General features: G+C 41.7%; 1 protein-coding gene across 3 annotated transcripts in view; it reads right to left on the reverse strand.

Annotated features, from left to right (window-relative positions):
• Positions 1–18,564, reverse strand: part of LOC114549212 (disco-interacting protein 2 homolog C) — an 88,724-nt gene that overhangs the window by 47,690 nt on the left and 22,470 nt on the right. For 2 of the 3 annotated variants that reach the window (XM_028569439.1, XM_028569442.1), the window contains exons 2-9: positions 17,106–17,177; positions 16,380–16,484; positions 12,609–12,734; positions 10,097–10,396; positions 9,474–9,596; positions 7,345–7,491; positions 6,444–6,563; positions 734–931 (exon numbers count right to left, since the gene is read on the reverse strand). In XM_028569439.1, the coding sequence (XP_028425240.1) occupies positions 734–931; positions 6,444–6,563; positions 7,345–7,491; positions 9,474–9,596; positions 10,097–10,396; positions 12,609–12,734; positions 16,380–16,484; positions 17,106–17,177 (1,191 nt within the window). The remainder of the gene's footprint in view (positions 1–733; positions 932–6,443; positions 6,564–7,344; positions 7,492–9,473; positions 9,597–10,096; positions 10,397–12,608; positions 12,735–16,379; positions 16,485–17,105; positions 17,178–18,564) is intronic. The other variant, XM_028569440.1, reaches the window with a different exon arrangement.

Below are 18,564 nucleotides of genomic sequence, written 5' to 3' on the forward strand. Positions count from 1 at the left end.
AGAGATGATTTGATGGAAAGTACCCCATTACACTGTTATACTAATACTATAATTTTAGAGAGTCGAAAATGAAAAAACTTCAGGTGGCTTAAAATGATGCACTGAGAATTGTGCTTAAAATTCCTAGGGGGAGTAGTGCCAGTGAAATGTTTGTGTCTAACAATGTGCCCACTTTCATTGCTGTTTTAAGAACTTTTATGTATAGATTCATGTGCAGACTGACAGGGTCAACGAATATGATCATTGTGTCCATAGTTGATGTTTCTAAGAGTGACACAAGGTATACATCTTGCCTTTGGAAACAATGGACTCGAAGCCTGTATATGTTTTAAAAAATGATGCCTCAGATGGCACCATTCTTAAATGTATTAAATGTTTTGTATTGTATTTGTTTTATATATATATATATATATATATATATATATATATATATATATATATATATATATATATATATATATATATATATATATTTGTATTGTGTTGTTTCTATGGACCTCTGTGTCTTGAATAAAGTTGATATGATACAAGCTGTACACTAAATACTTTACATTGTAGCAAAGTGTAATTTCTTCAGTGTTGTCCGATTAAAAATATGAAATATGTACTAGAATGTGAGGGGTGTACTCACTTTTGTGAGATACTGTATTTGAATTCTTTGATGATCTTATTATTCTGCTGCACAAATCCATAATGTAAATGAGCGACTGGAGGACAAGAGCGCCTGGGTTACCATATGTGAGGACGTAGAGGGGCTTCCCCGCGGTGTCCAGGCTGGTGAGGCAGGGGGCTTTAGGAGAGATGGTGCCCCAGCGTTGGAGAGCAGCCTCCAGGGATGGCGGCCAGTTGGTGACCACGCCCAGCGCCTCGCCCCGCACCGGCATCATCTCCGCCCCCTCCGGCCGCGGCTGATTAGGGTCCTGCTGCTGGACTGGAGATGAGGAGACAGATACTGTCATCAGGTCACACACACACCTTCAGCGTTTCACGGTTTGTTTTCGCTCGGTGCGGGGGGAGGGGGGGAGGGGGGGACACCACATGGAAACATTTAGCCGAAGCCAGCGGCAGTGAGACGGCTGTGAAGAAGCTGCAGTCACACTCAAATCCACTCCTAATTAATTAGGTGGAGCTGTTGTTAACACAGATGTACTGTGGGAATGTAAAATGTGTGAGTGGACAGCCGCTATTCCTCTAATGTTTAGTTTCGAGGCAGCAGACAGGAAGGATTTGGAAGGATTCAAACTTTGAGCCGTTTGGGATAAAACGTGGATCCAGAGGGACTCATCCACTACATTAGGGCTGCACGGTCATCGCAATATCAACAGGCGCATTGAACACATCGCGAAAGGCTGCGGCATATAACGGAAGACACTCAAAGATTCTTTTGTTAGTTGAAAGGAAATATGGTTACACTTTACGTGAAGGTATCTACATAAGAGTGACATGAAACTGTCATGAACGTGTCATAAACATTATAAACAAGTCATAAACGTTTATGACATAACGCTTCTTTTAGTAAGTGGCGTCTCAGGCGCGTGCCCGCTAGAAATAGAACCAACGCCTATTTTTCACGCGACACGCAAGCGTGTTGGAAGCGTTTCCAGGCAAAATAGAATAGGAAAAGATGTTTATATGTCGTTTAGACACGAATACATACTAATGCTTGATGTTTGAAAGTCTCTAGGTTTTGATATAAATTCAGATATATAAATGCAATTTAAAAAAAAAAAATTGATTTTCTCATATTGCACCAAAAAATATTCTGGAGCCTATTTTGCCTATTACTGCCGACATTGTCTGTAATCAAATCAGAATATATTTATGTATAACATGGGATTTCATTTTATCAATGGGAAACATCCATGTGTCCAGACAAGGCTAGCAGCAGCAGCAGCGCCGCGTCAGACATGTTTCTGGTGTGTAAAGACAAGACAGAAAAATCCACGCAGCCGACACGCAACAGAAACGCCACACTCACGCCACGCTCATGCCACGCAGCCAGTGTGTAACCGGCCTTATGTAGATAGATACCGTCAAGTAAAGGGTTACCGAAAATATTAATAGAAAACTGCACTTTAAAATGTAAAGGTTATTCATTTTTTAGTGCTGCCTTTTACATTCAATTAAATGTTCAAGTAATCTTGTTAATACTGTTGGCAAGTAATATCGTTATTGCAATATTCAACAACGTTATTGGACATTTTTCTCAGATCGTGCAGCCCTAAACTACATCAACCCTAATCTATACTTTATCTCGTATGACCACAACACAATTATTTACAACACATTGCAAAAAATGTATCCAAAATACACTACAACACTGACTTTTTTTCCATACAGCTACAGTAGACAGCACTTCAGTCTAAAATGCAAGGTTTCTAAAGAAGACAATTAGAGATTAGAAATGAGGAGACAAAGAGTGAAAAATGCAGCCAGATGGTGAGAGCCAAGCACACAGCAGACAGACGTAATGATCTGCAGATCAAGATTCCTACATTATACATTTTAAGAAATACTCTGTGTTCTATTATGAACCAGGCGGATCATCAGCTGGTCCCTGTCATCTCTTCCATAGGACTCTTGAGATGAAAGTCAGTCTTTACACTGACACATGGCAGTGAAATCAATGGGAATGGGAGTTTAGCACAATTATCAGGTGAGAACATTTTCCATTTTAATCTACAGTTTAATACTCATTAAAACCTTCATGTTCATCTTTCTATCCGTGTTTACAGAACAACAACAGATAAATAGGAGCCACCAACATGCCTAAAAAGCTTTGGGTGGCCTTTAAAGTTGTTATTCAGAGAACATTAGCTGACCACTGACACTTTTGTAAATATTAAAAAGGGATAGTTTGGAGCTTTTGAAATGTGGTTGTATGAGCTACTTCTCCAGAGTCGGTGTGTTAGCTGCGGTAGATGGCGGTCGACTCAGCAACAGTTTGGAGAAGCAGGCAGGAGTACCGACACGGACGCTAAGCAATGTCCTGCTGTGGACGGGGGGGCCGCAGATATACACATTTTAGACACCTAAAAACATCTATATCAGTTTAAGTGTATGCTATATTCAGAATATCGTCACCGCTTCACCGTGCTGTCAGACAGCCCTTTACGACGGGGAACTGAAGCCGTTATCTCCGCTCTCTTCTAAGCCACCAGACTCCTTCATTTTACCTCTCAGAACACGGGAGTTGCTGCTCTACCTCTGCCTCCATCGGTTAGTTTGATTGGGTCATTGTGTGACTGTGTTTAAAAGGGTTAGGAACTGACGCAACTTACAAATAAACTAACCGATGGAGGCAGATCGAGACTCGGAGTCCTGAGAGGTAAAATGACTGTTCTTGTCAAAGGAGTCTGGTGGCTTAGAAGAGAGCAGAGATAACGGTTTCTAGTTACTTGAAGGTATCTACAGAATTCAATTCAATTTTATTCATAGTATCAAATCATAACGAGTTACCTTAGGACACTTTACACATAGAGTAGGTCCAGACCACACTCTATAATTTACAAAGACCCAACAATTCCAGTGATTCCCCCCGAGAGCAAGCATAAATGCGACAGTGAGAGAGGAAAAAACTCCATTTTTTGGGAAGAAACCTGGGACAGACCCAGGCTGTTGGTAGGCGGTGTCTGACGGGGCCGGTTGGGGGTGTCAGAAGAGTGACATGACACTGTCACGAACGTGTCATAAACATTATAAACGAGTCATAAACGTTTATGACATAACGCTTCTGTCATTTAGTGTCATTCGTTTTTTGGTCATGACAAGTTAGGGTTATGGTTAGGGTTCATGTGTTCATCACAGTGTCATGTCACTCTTATATAGACACCTTCAAGTAAAGTGTTACCCAATATTCTAAATATAGCGTACACTTAAACCAGTGTTTCTCAAATGGGGGTACGTCGTGTCCCCCTAAGGGTACTATGGAGGACTGCGGGGGGTACGGGAGTTGAGTTGAGTACGTGAGATATTTAACAAAATGTTTAATAGTTACGAGGCTGTTGTCCAGAACATTGTTCCTCTTTATGTAGAATTTTTTTTTCCTAGCAAAAATGACATTTGTGTTGCCTTCTTTGGACCTAATCTTGCCTTCCTTCTACTGTAAGTTTTTGATACTATTTTGACCTTTTCTTGCCTTACTTCCTTCTTTCTACCATCTTTTTCCAAGTTTTTGTCTTTTTTTCAGTTTTTGTCTCTTTTTCTCATCAGCATTTAAATGTTTTTTTCAGGTCCAAGGCTGTTGTTTAGTGAATCTATCGCTGACAACGCTGTACTGTTCCTTTTTTTTCTACCAAAAATTATTAGCACTGGTCAGGGGGTACTTGGCTTAAAGGAATACACCACCATTTGTTGAAATAGTTCTTATCACGGTCTACCCAGGCTGTAGGTAGGTGGGCCAACGCATTTTTTGTCTCAGTGCAAGTAATTGGGTTGTTTTTTTGTCTTTTGTTGGCTCACTTTTATTCACAACATGCTAACCGGCAACATAGGATTCCATTCACTACGCTAAGCTAACTAGCGGCGGCGCTGCCGGTGTTGCACCGGACTAAAACAATGCACGCACAAAAAATGTGTTGGCCCACCTATCTACAGCTAGAGGAGACCGTGATGAGCCCTATTTCAACAAACGGTGGCGTATCCCTTTAAAGAAACAATTCAAAAGGGGTACATTGTTGAACATTTTTTGAGAACCACTGACTTAACCTGATGTTTTTAGGTGTCTAAAATGTGTACGTGTATCTGCTGCCCCCCCGTCCACAGCAGGACGTTGCTTAGCGTCCGTGTCGGTACTCCTGCCTGCTTCTCCAAGCTGTTGCCGTGCCGACCGCCATCTCCCGTAGCTAATGGTGCGTTCTTTTTGTCTTGTAATCGCGACTAGTAGCTCGAGTGTAACGTCACATCCATGTCGGAAAACGAATAACCGCGGGGTTGTTGCGTTCTTTTTGTCACACAATACAATACGGAGAAAAGATGGATTTTTGTAACATTTTTAGTAACATTTAGGATTCTATTCACCCAGTTATTGACATATTACACAAATATATTTCACAATTTGATACATGAAAATTACGTTTTGATTAACATCAACGTTGGGCTACTGCTCTGCTTTCTGCTCAAGACTCGGCTTAAAGCCGTTGTTGTCATACAGCAACCGAGCGTCTCTAGCCAATTTCAGCTGCACAAGCTACAAAATAACTAATTAGGCGGTATTTAACTCCTAATAAGACTGTAGAGACATGTCTATAGGTAGCAGTATACAGCACTATGTTTAACTCCTAATAAGACTGTAGAGACATGTCTATAGGTAGCATACAGTTTATAATAAGACTGTAGAGACATGTCTATAGGTAGCAGTATGTTTAACTCCTAATAAGACTGTAGAGACATGTCTATAGGTAGCAGTATACAGCACTATGTTTAACTCCTAATAAGACTGTAGAGACATGTCTATAGGTAGTAGTATACAGCACTATGTTTAACTCCTAATAAGACTGTAGAGACATGTCTATAGGTAGCAGTATACAGCACTATGTTTAACTCCTAATAAGACTGTAGAGACATGTCTATAGGTAGCAGTATACAGCACTATGTTTAACTCCTAATAAGACTGTAGAGACATGTCTATAGGTAGCAGTATACAGCACTATGTTTAACTCCTAATAAGACTGTAGAGACATGTCTATAGGTAGCAGTATACAGCACTATGTTTAACTCCTAATAAGACTGTAGAGACATGTCTATAGGTAGCAGTATACAGCACTATGTTTAACTCCTAATAAGACTGTAGAGACATGTCTATAGGTAGCAGTATACAGCACTGTTTAACTCCTAATAAGACTGTAGAGACATGTCTATAGGTAGCAGTATACAGTGCTATGTGTACGACTTCTTCATTTGGTTACAACAACGACAAAAGTGGTTAAAATTGTAGAAAACCACAATGTTTACTACGTGTGATGCACGACGTAGCCATCTTTGAAAGTGAACTCGGGGTCCTCTGAGTTCAGACGACTTGACGAGTCGTATATATACGACCTCGGGGGGGCGTTCTTTTTTGGAACTTCCGGTTCGTAACTCCGGAAAACAACTCATAAATCAACTTCGGTGGACAAAAAGAACGCACCATAACACGCCGACTGTGGAGAAGTAGCTCATACAACCACACTTCACGAGATCCAAACTATCCCTTTAACACGTCATCACTATGTTGTGTCTCCAGGTGTTTCCTCTTTGACAAACACTTGTTTTTTAACACCTCGGCAGAATGAGGTGAGGTGTGGATGTCGGACACCTGAAGGAGCACATGGGGGGGGTTCTCACCTGTCCAACACAACAAGTGTTCTTAAAGGAACCATCTAGAGAATCACTCATGACTCCAAAGTATGAAGAGAGATTGGATAACTCAAATCAGACAGACAGAATCAGAGACGGTTTCTAACCCTCCAGAAGTTCATCAAAGTCATCGACAAAGAACTCCCGTAGCGGAGGTCTGCGAGGCTGCTTCAGTGTGTTCACGAGCTGCTGGATTTTAGCTGACACGCGACTGCTGACTGGAACACCTGTAAAAACCCCAGACACATACATTTTGGTTTTTGGCACCTTATTGATAATCTTTGTTGCTTATATTTTGTTTTTATTTGCACTCTTTATAATTTGCACTCTTTCCTACTCGTACTGCAACTGCTGCACAACAATTCCCCCTCGAGATGAATGAAGTTTTATCTTATCTTATCTTATACACACGGGGGGGGTGAGGATATAATGTTTTAGGCTAATGTTTTAGAATAAGTGGAAAATAAAAAGTGGTGGCCTGGGTTGCTTGCAAGACAGTCCTTACTGTATTACCAATAACAATTCCTTCAAACTTCAAGTGTTAACGGCAAGTTTTTTTTGAGATAGTGACTGCTGATAGATCGCTGGTTTAAAATTTCTAGATGGCTTCCACAAAACACGGGAAAGAACTGACTAACAAACACTGCCGTTCTTCAGCGAGGCTTTCATGCTCTTGTGGAGCTGCTACAGGCTGCGGTCGTTCAGTTTTCTAACTGCATGAGCTGCATGATTGTGAAGCACGTTGATTAAGAACAGCTTTCTTTAAAAAAAATAGAAATAAAAATAACACAGGAAAAGGTAAAAAAACAAACAAAGAAAAGTCCAATCTGTTCATCCAGGGGAGTGACATGAACAGACACAAAGTAATTGGTCAGTTCTCTACGGCGATGGTCCAATTTGAGCTCACCTCCTGATTAAGGAGATTCTATTTTTGGGCCGACTTCAGTATTCTTTATTCAGAGGCTCCGGTTGGGAGACAGGCTAAAAAGGTGCCACGGCGACTCTTACCATCGCCCGTCTCCATGCGCTCTGCGTTGCCATACTTCTGTGTGTTCCTGGCAATGGTTCCCATATTGGCCATGTGGTGACGCTCGGTGTGGGAGTGGGGCGAGTCCGACGAGTAGCCCGTCACATCCGGGGGGGCCGAGTGATTCTCTGCAGGGAGACGAGGGAGGGAGGGAGAGAGTGAGGCAGGCAGGCAGATGGAGAGAGGTAAAGATGGTGACTAATGTGTGTGTCAAGCGCTTTGTTTTATTATAGACACTTAAACACGTTTTGATGTTTCGGTGTTAAGCTGGGTCACATCCCTGCAGCGAATCTACTCAATACAATACCTGTTTCCAAATAATACTTCATTCGTGTTCTTATACTCAAATTAAAGCATGTGTTATGATACAAAGTGTAACACTTCAAAATAAAACCTGCTTTTCCAATCATCAATCGGGTGACATTTGAAGGTCCCCATGACATGGTGCTCTTTGGATGCTTTTATATAGACCTTAGTGGTCCCCTAATACTCTATCTGAAGTCTCTTTTATATAGACCTTAGTGGTCCCCTAATACTCTATCTGAAGTCTCTTTTATATAGACCTTAGTGGTCCCCTAATACTGTATCTGAAGTCTCTTTTATATAGACCTTAGTGGTCCCCTAATACTGTATCTGAAGTCTCTTTTATATAGACTTTAGTGGTCCCCTAATACTGTATCTGAAGTCTCTTTTATATAGACCTTAGTGGTCCCCTAATACTGTATCTGAAGTCTCTTTTATATAGACTTTAGTGGTCCCCTAATACTGTATCTGAAGTCTCTTTTATATAGACTTTAGTGGTCCCCTAATACTGTATCTGAAGTCTCTTTTATATAGACCTTAGTGGTCCCCTAATACTGTATCTGAAGTCTCTTTTATATAGACCTTAGTGGTCCCCTAATACTGTATCTGAAGTCTCTTTTATATAGACTTTAGTGGTCCCCTAATACTGTATCTGAAGTCTCTTTTATATAGACCTTAGTGGTCCCCTAATACTGTATCTGAAGTCTCTTTTATATAGACCTTAGTGGTCCCCTAATACTGTATCTGAAGTCTCTTTTATATAGACCTTAGTGGTCCCCTAATACTGTATCTGAAGTCTCTTTTATATAGACCTTAATGGTCCCCTAATACTGTATCTGAAGTCTCTTTTATATAGACCTTAGTGGTCCCCTAATACTGTATCTGAAGTCTCTTTTATATAGACCTTAATGGTCCCCTAATACTGTATCTGAAGTCTCTTTTATATAGACCTTAGTGGTCCCCTAATACTGTATCTGAAGTCTCTTTTATATAGACCTTAGTGGTCCCCTAATACTGTATCTGAAGTCTCTTTTATATAGACCTTAATGGTCCCCTAATACTGTATCTGAAGTCTCTTTCCCGAAATTCAGCCATGGTGCAGAATTACAGCCACTACAGCCAGTCCCACAATAAGCTTTCCTTAGTATGTGCCATTTCTGTGTCTGTAGCTATTGAGGAGGAGAGGGGGGGGGGGGGCAAGGTGGAGGGTGGGGGTGTGGCCTTGACCAACTGCCACTTTGCTCATTTGAAAGCCATGATGTCTCTCTCTCTCTCTCATGGGTGGGCCAAATTCTATGGGCGGGCAAAGCATAGAAAGGGGAGGTAACCTTGCTCCTTATGACCTCATAAGGAGAAGATTCCAGATCGGCCCATCTGAGCTTTCATTTTCTCAAAGGCAGAGCAGGATACCCAGGGCTCGGTTCACACCAATCACCATTTCTAGCCACTGGGGGACCATAGGCAGGCTGGGGGAAAGCATATTAATGTAAAAAAAACCTCATTAAGTGACATTTTCATGCCATGGGAACTTTAACTTGATTCCTTCAACACAAATATACAGAAATAAATCATTTTATCAGATGAAGAAGCTTGTCAATAACTATCCTAAAATCAATAGCACAGTGTAGTCAAACGTTGCTCTAATAAATCAAATGTATTATACAGCTATTCTTTTTTTTAGTTTATCAGTAGTTTCAGATCTTTTGTCTGACTTTGGCCTAAAATCAAAAACCAGAGCTCGGTTTCCTTGGAAATTTGGGTTGTATTTAGTGCAGCTGATATTTAAGTGTTTATGTGTGGGACGTACCGTCTGACTCCAGCGGCGGTGGCCACAGCATGTCAGATCCAAACTCACAGGACCGTCGCAGAGATCCGCCGTTCTCTGCTACACTCAGAGCTCCCTTCCTCTTCAGAGACAGGTGGCCGATACCTGAACGCACACACGCAGGTGTCAGTGTTTCCTCTATATGGATTTTGTATTTTCTGTGTACTGGATTGTTTACCTAAAGTAAACTTCTTTGACTTTTATGCACATCTTTTTTTAAATATTAGTTTTTCTAAAAAATCCCAATATATCGCCTTATGCACAGTATCGCAATATACTGCAATATATTGAATCGTGACCTGCATATCGTGATACATATCGTATCGCCAGATTCTTGCCAATACACAGCCCTAATTAAAACGGTAAGTGAGTCAGTGTAATATAATATAAATTGGAAAGTTGGTTGTTGGTTGTTGTTCGGACAGACCTGCCCCCACTGCTAAAAGAAATCCTAAAGGAAACACTGGGTGTGTGTTATACTGGTAACATGAAAGTTTTAACAATTTGCTGCCCAAAATAAAGTAACAAGCAAGTGTGTACAGGAAGAAAAAGATCCAACTTTGACAATATAAAGTGGAGACTTGGTTCCTCACTGAGAGTCTTACCGTGGTGCGACTGCGACAGGTGGCTCTGCTGGTGGTGCAGCTGGCCCAGGTGTGTGTGTCCCAGGTGTGTGTGCGCCAGGTGCGAGATGTGCGTGTGCGCCAGCGAGTCGGCCAGCCGCCCGGCGTTGCCGCTGCCGCCGCTCTGCGTGGACGAGGACGAGGAGGAGGTGGAGCCCAGGTGGGCGGGGCCTAAGTGGGACGGGCGGCTCATCCAGTGCTCCATGGCTGACATGTCGTCCCCTGGCCCGCCCCCCTCCTCCTCGGAGCCCGACGACGAGTCTGAGCACAGGGGCGACAGGCCTAGTGAGGGTCAGTAAGCGTTATCAGAAAACCTTCACACAACGTCAACACTAGAGCTGGAGCAATTCCACATGGTGCTGTACAATTCATGGTCTCCGAAAGAATTGCGATTAACAATATAATTGTCTTTGTCAGTCAAATTTTAAAAATATTTATTTATTACTTTTTTAAACAAATTAAAGTTTTGAATGAATTCCAGGAATCATCTTTTGGATATATATATATATATATATATATATATATAAAATAAATGTAACTGCAATACTGTAAATATATTTTACTACTATTTACTATATTACTATTGTTTGTTTATCTGTGTCTTGTACTTTCCCCCCTATCCCCTGCTGCTGCAACAGTGTGAATTTCCCCGTTGTGTGTATCATGGTCATGTGACCCAGATAATGTAGTAACCATAGACTGTAAATATTAATGGACAACGCATCCGGTTTGGCAAATTGCTGCAAATGCGGAAGTGCCTTAAACCTGCGTTCTATCTGAATTCCAGCAGGGGGCGACACATGCGGTTGCAAAAGGAGTTTGGTGTCTGTAGAAGTCTATGAGAAAGTGACCCACTTCTCACTTGATTTATTACCTCAGTTAACATTTTCATGAAGAGTTTTTGGTCTCAATCGCTAGTTTTAAGTCTTCTGCAACACAGGATGATGTTCATTTCTTTAATTATGGTCCCGTTGATTTTAAAATCGGCGATAAAGCAGGGGGTGTTTTAGGGCGTGGGAAATACACTCATTCTTTCAAGAGTTAGAGATGGTATTGTCGATACCGCTCTCATATCGGCACGTTAAATGTGAAACCAAGAAAGAGTCTGGTGCATAACTCTGTTTTTTGGTACCGTTCGATCAACCCAGATATATCAAAGTCCCTCGGCTGGCTGTAGCTTCGACATGTGAGCCTTTGATTCCTAAATAGATCTGAATTGGGCTTAATTGTCTCAATTAAGTAAAAAAAATAGCTCAAAGTCAAGCAGCAGACGATGATTCACCTCTTTTCATCATTGAAGATGTGTGATCTCTGAGACTGCCAGCTCTCAGAATGTCAATAATTAGTCAGCTCACATAGCACAAACTACAAGAACCAATTTAGTTGAAATTAGCTTCAAGCTGCATTAAAAAAAAAAAAAAAAAAGAGACTGAATTTACTTCTTTGAATAAGAGTTAATCATCTGAACAGAGGAGCAGGCACAGGGAGGCCCAGCAAACCCATCCATGTGAGCACAAGTCTTACATTTAAGTAACACAAGAGGCAGATTCATTGTCCCACCAGGATTTTTCTACCACAGCCTGTGTTGTCAGACGGTGTAAACACGTCCAGGTACGGGTGAGCCTCTTGGGGGAGACGTCAGGTTCACTTAAGATCTTTCTCCAAAGGTTAAAAAGGCAAATTACCGTGATGAAAATTATTACATTTCCTTCATTAAAACTCAATCAACACCCACAATTGCGGCATCAACTCTGATTATGTTCAATCCAATGAGCTCATATTTGAGGTAAAGGTTAACTCCATCCAATTCCAGCCAACTCCTCACAGTGACAGAACACATTCAAATAATAGTTCATAATAATCTGTGCTTTTTCCAGTTTTTCATGGCAGGCCACTTTTACGTTACAGCTGTCTGTTGTTTGTTTTAACTGTTAATCTGTCAGCGGGTTTGCATGCCTCATTAAATGTGTGTTTTAGCAGCTTTTTTTTTTTTTTTTTTTGGGTGAAATAAATTCCTCTAAAGAACCAGAGACACAGCATTACAACATAATCCTGTCTGGGCACAGGGCGGCCTCTCTGGGGTCACATTTTAGGCTTTGTGCCTAACCCGGTTCAGCTGAGATAACTAGTGTGTGTGTGTGTGTGTGTGTGTGTGTGTGTGTGTGTGTGTGAGTGTGTGTGTGCATGTGTGCACGTGTGTGTGAGTCTTTATCACTTTCCAAGCATTTTATAAATGCAAAGTCACAGGAAAAAAGATCAAACTCTCGGTCGCTTTTAATGGCGTTAGTCGGAGAATTTAAATGAATTCTCTCAGAGAAATGTGCACGTCAATCAGTCAAAAATAAAATCACCTTCTTCTATCTCACTATCTCACTTCTCAACCAAGAAGATGGGTGTATTTGTGCAGCGTGTGCAGGTGTGTGTGTGTGTGTGTGTGTGTGTGTGTGTGTGTGTGTGTTTGTGTGTGTTTGTGTTTGTGTATGTGTCTGGTCACCTGGAGGCGTGTACGCGTCCATGGAGGTCTGCACCACCAGAGAACGTCTTTTGGACGGCATCGGCACCGCCACCTTCCTCTCCACGTGGCGCGCCAGCACGGCCTGCACCGCCTCGGTGTGGACGTCTGAAAGAGGGAGGGAGAGAGGGAGGGACAGGGAGGGAGAGATAGGGAGGGAGATAGGGAGAGAGAGATAGGGAGGGAGAGAGAGATAGGGAGAGAGGGAGAGAGAGGGAGAGACAGAGAGGGAGAGGGAGATAGAGAGAGAGGGAGATAGAGAGAGAGGGAGAGAGAGATAGAGATAGAGGGAGAGAGAGAGAGAGAGGGAGAGATGGAGAGAGAGAGAGATAGAGAGGGAGCGAGCAATAGAGAGAGGGAGAGAGAGAGGGAGAGAGATAGAAATAGAGAGATAGAGAGTAAGAGGGAGAGAGAGATAGAGAGAGAGAGAGAGGGAGACAGAGAGATAGAGAGAGGGAGATAGAGAGAGAGGGAGAGAGAGCGATAGAGAGAGAGGGAGAGAGATAGAGAGATAGAGAGAGAGGGAGATAGAGAGAGAGGGAGAGAGAGGGAGAGAGAGATAGGGAGAGAGGGAGAGAGAGGGAGAGATAGAGAGAGAGGGGAGATAGAGAGATAGAGAGGGAGCGAGCAATAGAGAGAGGGAGAGAGAGAGGGAGAGAGATAGAAATAGAGAGGGAGACAGAGAGAGAGAGAGAGGGAGAGAGAGAGAGAGAGAGATAGAGCCAGGGAGAGAGAGATAGAGAGAGAGGGAGAGAGAGCGATAGAGAGAGAGGGAGAGAGAGATAGAGAGATAGAGAGAGAGGGAGATAGAGAGAGAGGGAGAGAGAGATATAGAGATAGAGAGAGAGGGAGATAGATAGAGAGGGAGAGAGATAGAGAGAGATTCTTTCACACAAAAGGCAAAAGGAGGAAACTTCCCCGGCTGAGTTCACTGAGTTTAAATCCAGCAGATTGGAGAAAAATATCAGTTTGTGTAGTACCACCTACTGTAGCTGAAGTCAAATATCAGTTTGTGTAGTACCACCTACTGTAGCTGAAGTCAAATATCAGTTTGTGTAGTACCACCTACTGTAGCTGAAGTCAAATATCAGTTTGTGTAGTACCACCTACTGTAGCTGAAGTCAAATATCCGTTTGTGTAGTACCACATACTGTAGCTGAAGTCAAATATCAGTTTGTGTAGTACCACATACTGTAGCTGAAATCAAATATCCGTTTGTGTAGTACCACATACTGTAGCTGAAGTCAAATATCCGTTTGTGTAGTACCACATACTGTAGCTGAAGTCAAATATCAGTTTGTGTAGTACCACCTACTGTAGCTGAAGTCAAATATCAGTTTGTGTAGTACCACCTACTGTAGCTGAAGTCAAATATCAGTTTGTGTAGTACCACATACTGTAGCTGAAGTCAAATATCCATTTGTGTAGTACCACATACTGTAGCTGAAGTCAAATATCAGTTTGTGTAGTACCACATACTGTAGCTGAAGTCAAATATCCGTTTGTGTAGTACCACATACTGTAGCTGAAGTCAAATATCAGTTTGTGTAGTACCACATACTGTAGCTGAAGTCAAATATCAGTTTGTGTAGTACCACATACTGTAGCTGAAGTCAAATATCAGTTTGTGTAGTACCACCTACTGTAGCTGAAGTCAAATATCAGTTTGTGTAGTACCACATACTGTAGCTGAAGTCAAATATCAGTTTGTGTAGTACCACCTACTGTAGCTGAAGTCAAATATCAGTTTGTGTAGTACCACATACTGTAGCTGAAGTCAAATATTAGTTTGTGTAGTACCACATACTGTAGCTGAAGTCAAATATCAGTTTGTGTAGTTCCACATACTGTAGCTGAAGTCAAATATCATTTTGTGTAGTACCACATACTGTAGCTGAAGTCAAATATCAGTTTGTGTAGTACCACCTACTGTAGCTGAAGTCAAATATTAGTTTGTGTAGTACCACATACTGTAGCTGAAGTCAAATATCAGTTTGTGTAGTACCACATACTGTAGCTAAAGTCAAATATCAGTTTGTGTAGTACCACCTACTGTAGCTGAAGTCAAATATCAGTTTGTGTAGTACCACATACTGTAGCTGAAGTCAAATATTAGTTTGTGTAGTACCACATACTGTAGCTGAAGTCAAATATCAGTTTGTGTAGTACCACATACTGTAGCTGAAGTCAAATATCAGTTTGTGTAGTACCACATACTGTAGCTGAAGTCAAATATCAGTTTGTGTAGTACCACATACTGTAGCTGAAGTCAAATATCAGTTTGTGTAGTACCACATACTGTAGCTGAAGTCAAATATCAGTTTGTGTAGTACCACATACTGTAGCTGAAGTCAAATATCAGTTTGTGTAGTACCACATACTGTAGCTGAAGTCAAATATCAATCTAATTAACTATTCATGGAGATGACTTACAGCAATGTAACATTTTTTAGCACGCTAACTTATGTATGACTACTCTAAGTGGCAGCTCAGCTCGGCTAACTGGCTCCAAACCAGCGATGCTTCTTTAATTTATAATTTAGTAACTGGATTTTAGTTTGTGGACTTTTGAATTAAATATATTTTGAAGCACATGAACCCATTAGAGAGGACAATGTTGACTTATTCAAGATAAGATATTGGTCAAGGGCTACAGCTGAGAGTCCAGAGACTTAATAGGAGTCAGTTAATAGGAGGACTTGTGTTTTTGTGAAGTGTGAGAGAATAACAGAAAACCTGCATTACATTTTTTTTTGCATTCTGTTTCAGTATTTGCTTCCACATGGCTGATGAAAGTAAGACCTTTTGGAACACCAAGATGTCCAACTTATGGGAAGCACAGGATGAAGTGTTTTTAGAACTTGAACCAATAATTGGGACTAAAAGTCTTCGCTGAGTTTGACTCAAAAGTTCCCCAGCTTTATGAAAAAAATGCAATCTATTTTTTTGCTCGAGTACTCCTCTACATGACAAAGACATCCATCCAGATGCAATTTTACTGTTTTGTGTTAAATTAAGTAGTAGCAGTATCAATTAAACATCTACATCTACATAGCAGGGCTGAGCAATTTATCCAAGTTTAATAGCGATATCAGATTATTTTGCACATTACGTTTTGCAAGTAAACTTTTATTTTGTCTTGTGTTCCAAATGGGAAAATAAAATGTTCAAACGGGACAAGTATTCAGGGAAATTATAGTTCGATGTATTTTCGGTCAGCGTAACGCTTATCAGTTCAATTTTCAAAGCACAAACCGACATTTGGAAAAACTAATTGAATAATTGGAGCCCAGACGCAATTTTGTAATTTTCTCAATTTCTGATTCCTCTGAATAAAAAACAGAAAATTGGAAGAACAGGTTAAAATTCCAATTTTTTTAATTTGTCAAGGTGGAAAAAAATAAAAAATTGGATATTTTAACCCATTTTTCTCTTTTTCCAAATGTCCATTTGTGCTTAGAAAATGTAACTGATAAGCGTTACACGGACCGTTTTCACGGTTGATTGGTTTAACTGTTTGACTTTTTTTTTAAGTTCAATAAATGAAACATCCTGCCAAAAGCCAAAGAGTAATCGTGTTAAATAATGGTGATTATGATTTTATACCGTAACCGAGCAGCCCTACTACACAGTTACATTATTCAAACATAAAGGAGGGAACATGTCTTGTCGTTGTATGGTAAATTTAGCAAACGTTCATTGACGGCGGTGATTTTGCTGCCTGTGGTTGTCGTGCAGGTGAACTCTCCGTACCTGATCGGTAGCGCTCGTCTCTGGTGCCGGAGGTTCGCCGCCGGTGGAAACGGGCAGCAGAGGGAGGGCCGAGTGGGGCCCGATGGGACATAGGCCCCTCCATACCTACAGAGGCAAGCAGGCAAGCAGGCGGACAGACACACACATATATACACACACACACACACACACACACACACACACACACACACACACACACACACACACACACACACACACACAGATATGCACATACACGTTTCACAAAAGCAATAAATACAGTCAGCGCCAAAAAAGAAAAACAAACATGGAGATGATTTGAATCGGCAGAAAAATTGGATTTTTCTGACATCATAAAACAAATAATTAAAAAAAATAACACAAAATGAAATCATAATAATGTGGTAGTGCTGTGATATTGTTCTGCTGTCTGACAGAATTCCCCTCCGTATTTTGTGACCCTTAACAACCAGAGCTACATCGCTGTCATGAACGAATGTGTGTGTGTGTGTGTGTGTGTGTGTGTGTGTGTGTGTGTACAGATTCAGAGGCCCAGGCTGAGCTCCAGGGAGTCTTAACCTACATTCACTAATGGCGGCGGATGAAGACTGAATCCATAAAGGAGAGAGTATCATCGCAACTGTATTTGTCATTACACCAAATCCATACCCTGGTTGTGAGGTGGGAATATTTTATCTATGGGAGGGGGTGTGTGTGTTAGGGGGAGGTCAGAGGTTGCTAAATTACCTCCAGCATGTGGAAAATATGCCCTGATCAGTTTGGACCTCTTCTTCTCATAACCCTTCTGAGTGATGTCCCCTGCGAACAGATAGAGATAAATAGAGAGTGAGAGAGCCAGCGACGGCTGTGTGGGCTGTTGTTGGTTTTTGACTAATGAAATAAGTTATAAAACATATTACTTAAACTTTTTTGGGGGGGTTTTAGTTAAAGGGAAGCACATGGCTCTCAGTTTAAATCTCCCGTCATACAGCCTCGTCTGTCTCTCCCAGTCTTTTAATGTCTCTGTCTAGACTGTCAATTAAAGATAATTAAAAAAAAGTGAGAAACATAAATAAAAACAACACAAAATAAACAATGAGATGAATAATGATGACAAGGAAGATGTAAGAAAAAAATAAAAAGAATAATGCAGATTGTTCAGTTCAAGAGTCAACTTCTACCAGCGGCTGTTGTTTTGTCTTCATCTCATTTAATGAAAACGTCTGACAAACATCTGGCAGGACTCGGCTCTACGGCACGTCTAGGCCTCGTCTGCCTTCTTAGTTCTTCCATCTTTGGTGTCGTTTTGTAGTTTCCATAACAGAGGACGCCGGACTCTAGCCGGGTCCTATCAGACTCTGGTACACTAGCCTGGTCCTACAAGACTCTGGTACATTAGCCTGGTCCTACCAGACTCTGGTCCACTAGCCTCTGGTACATTAGCCTGGTCCTACCAGACTCTGGTACATTAGCTTGGTCCTACCAGACTCTGGTCCACTAGCCTCTGGTACATTAGCCTGGTCCTACCAGACTCTGGTACATTAGCCTGGTCCTACCAGACTCTGGTCCACTAGCCTGGTCCTACCAGACTCTGGTACATTAGCCTGGTCCTACAAGACTCTGGTACATTAGCCTGGTCCTACCAGACTCTGGTCCACTAGCCTGGTTCTACCAGACTCTGGTACATTTCATTAGTACAGAGAGTCTGGCCACTCTCCATTGACAAGTGTTAACTTCCTTGAAGGCGGGTACTCTGTTGAAGTTTAAAACTATTGGATTTGCCAAGAGCCACTCTGGATCTGCCAGAACCAATCGCTAACGTTTGGCTTAGCATCACTAGCGTTCGCCTTCGCCGACTCCTTCACCACTAACGGAGCGAGCTGGAAAATCTAACTTTTCCTGAACCCCGTGGGGAGGAGGGCCACAACATCATGGCCACCAACACAACTCAGCAAAGATTGTTCTTGCTCTGGCTTTAACTTTTGGATATTCGTCGGCGTTGCCACAATGGGCCGAATGGCTTCGCTCGCTCTTTCTCCGCCGCCATTACGGAACAACAACTCAAACTAGTGCACAACCTCACCGTCATCGTTCTTAGCCACTCCCTCTGTTCACTGATTGGACCGGTCAAGATTGGCCGGGGAAAATCCAAGTATATATCGCAAACCCAGACGTAGTACTGAAGGAAAATGAAAATGGAGCGGAA

Source organism: Perca flavescens, chromosome 22, assembly GCF_004354835.1.
Source record: "Perca flavescens isolate YP-PL-M2 chromosome 22, PFLA_1.0, whole genome shotgun sequence".
In the NCBI taxonomy this organism is placed as follows: Eukaryota; Metazoa; Chordata; class Actinopteri; order Perciformes; family Percidae; genus Perca; species Perca flavescens.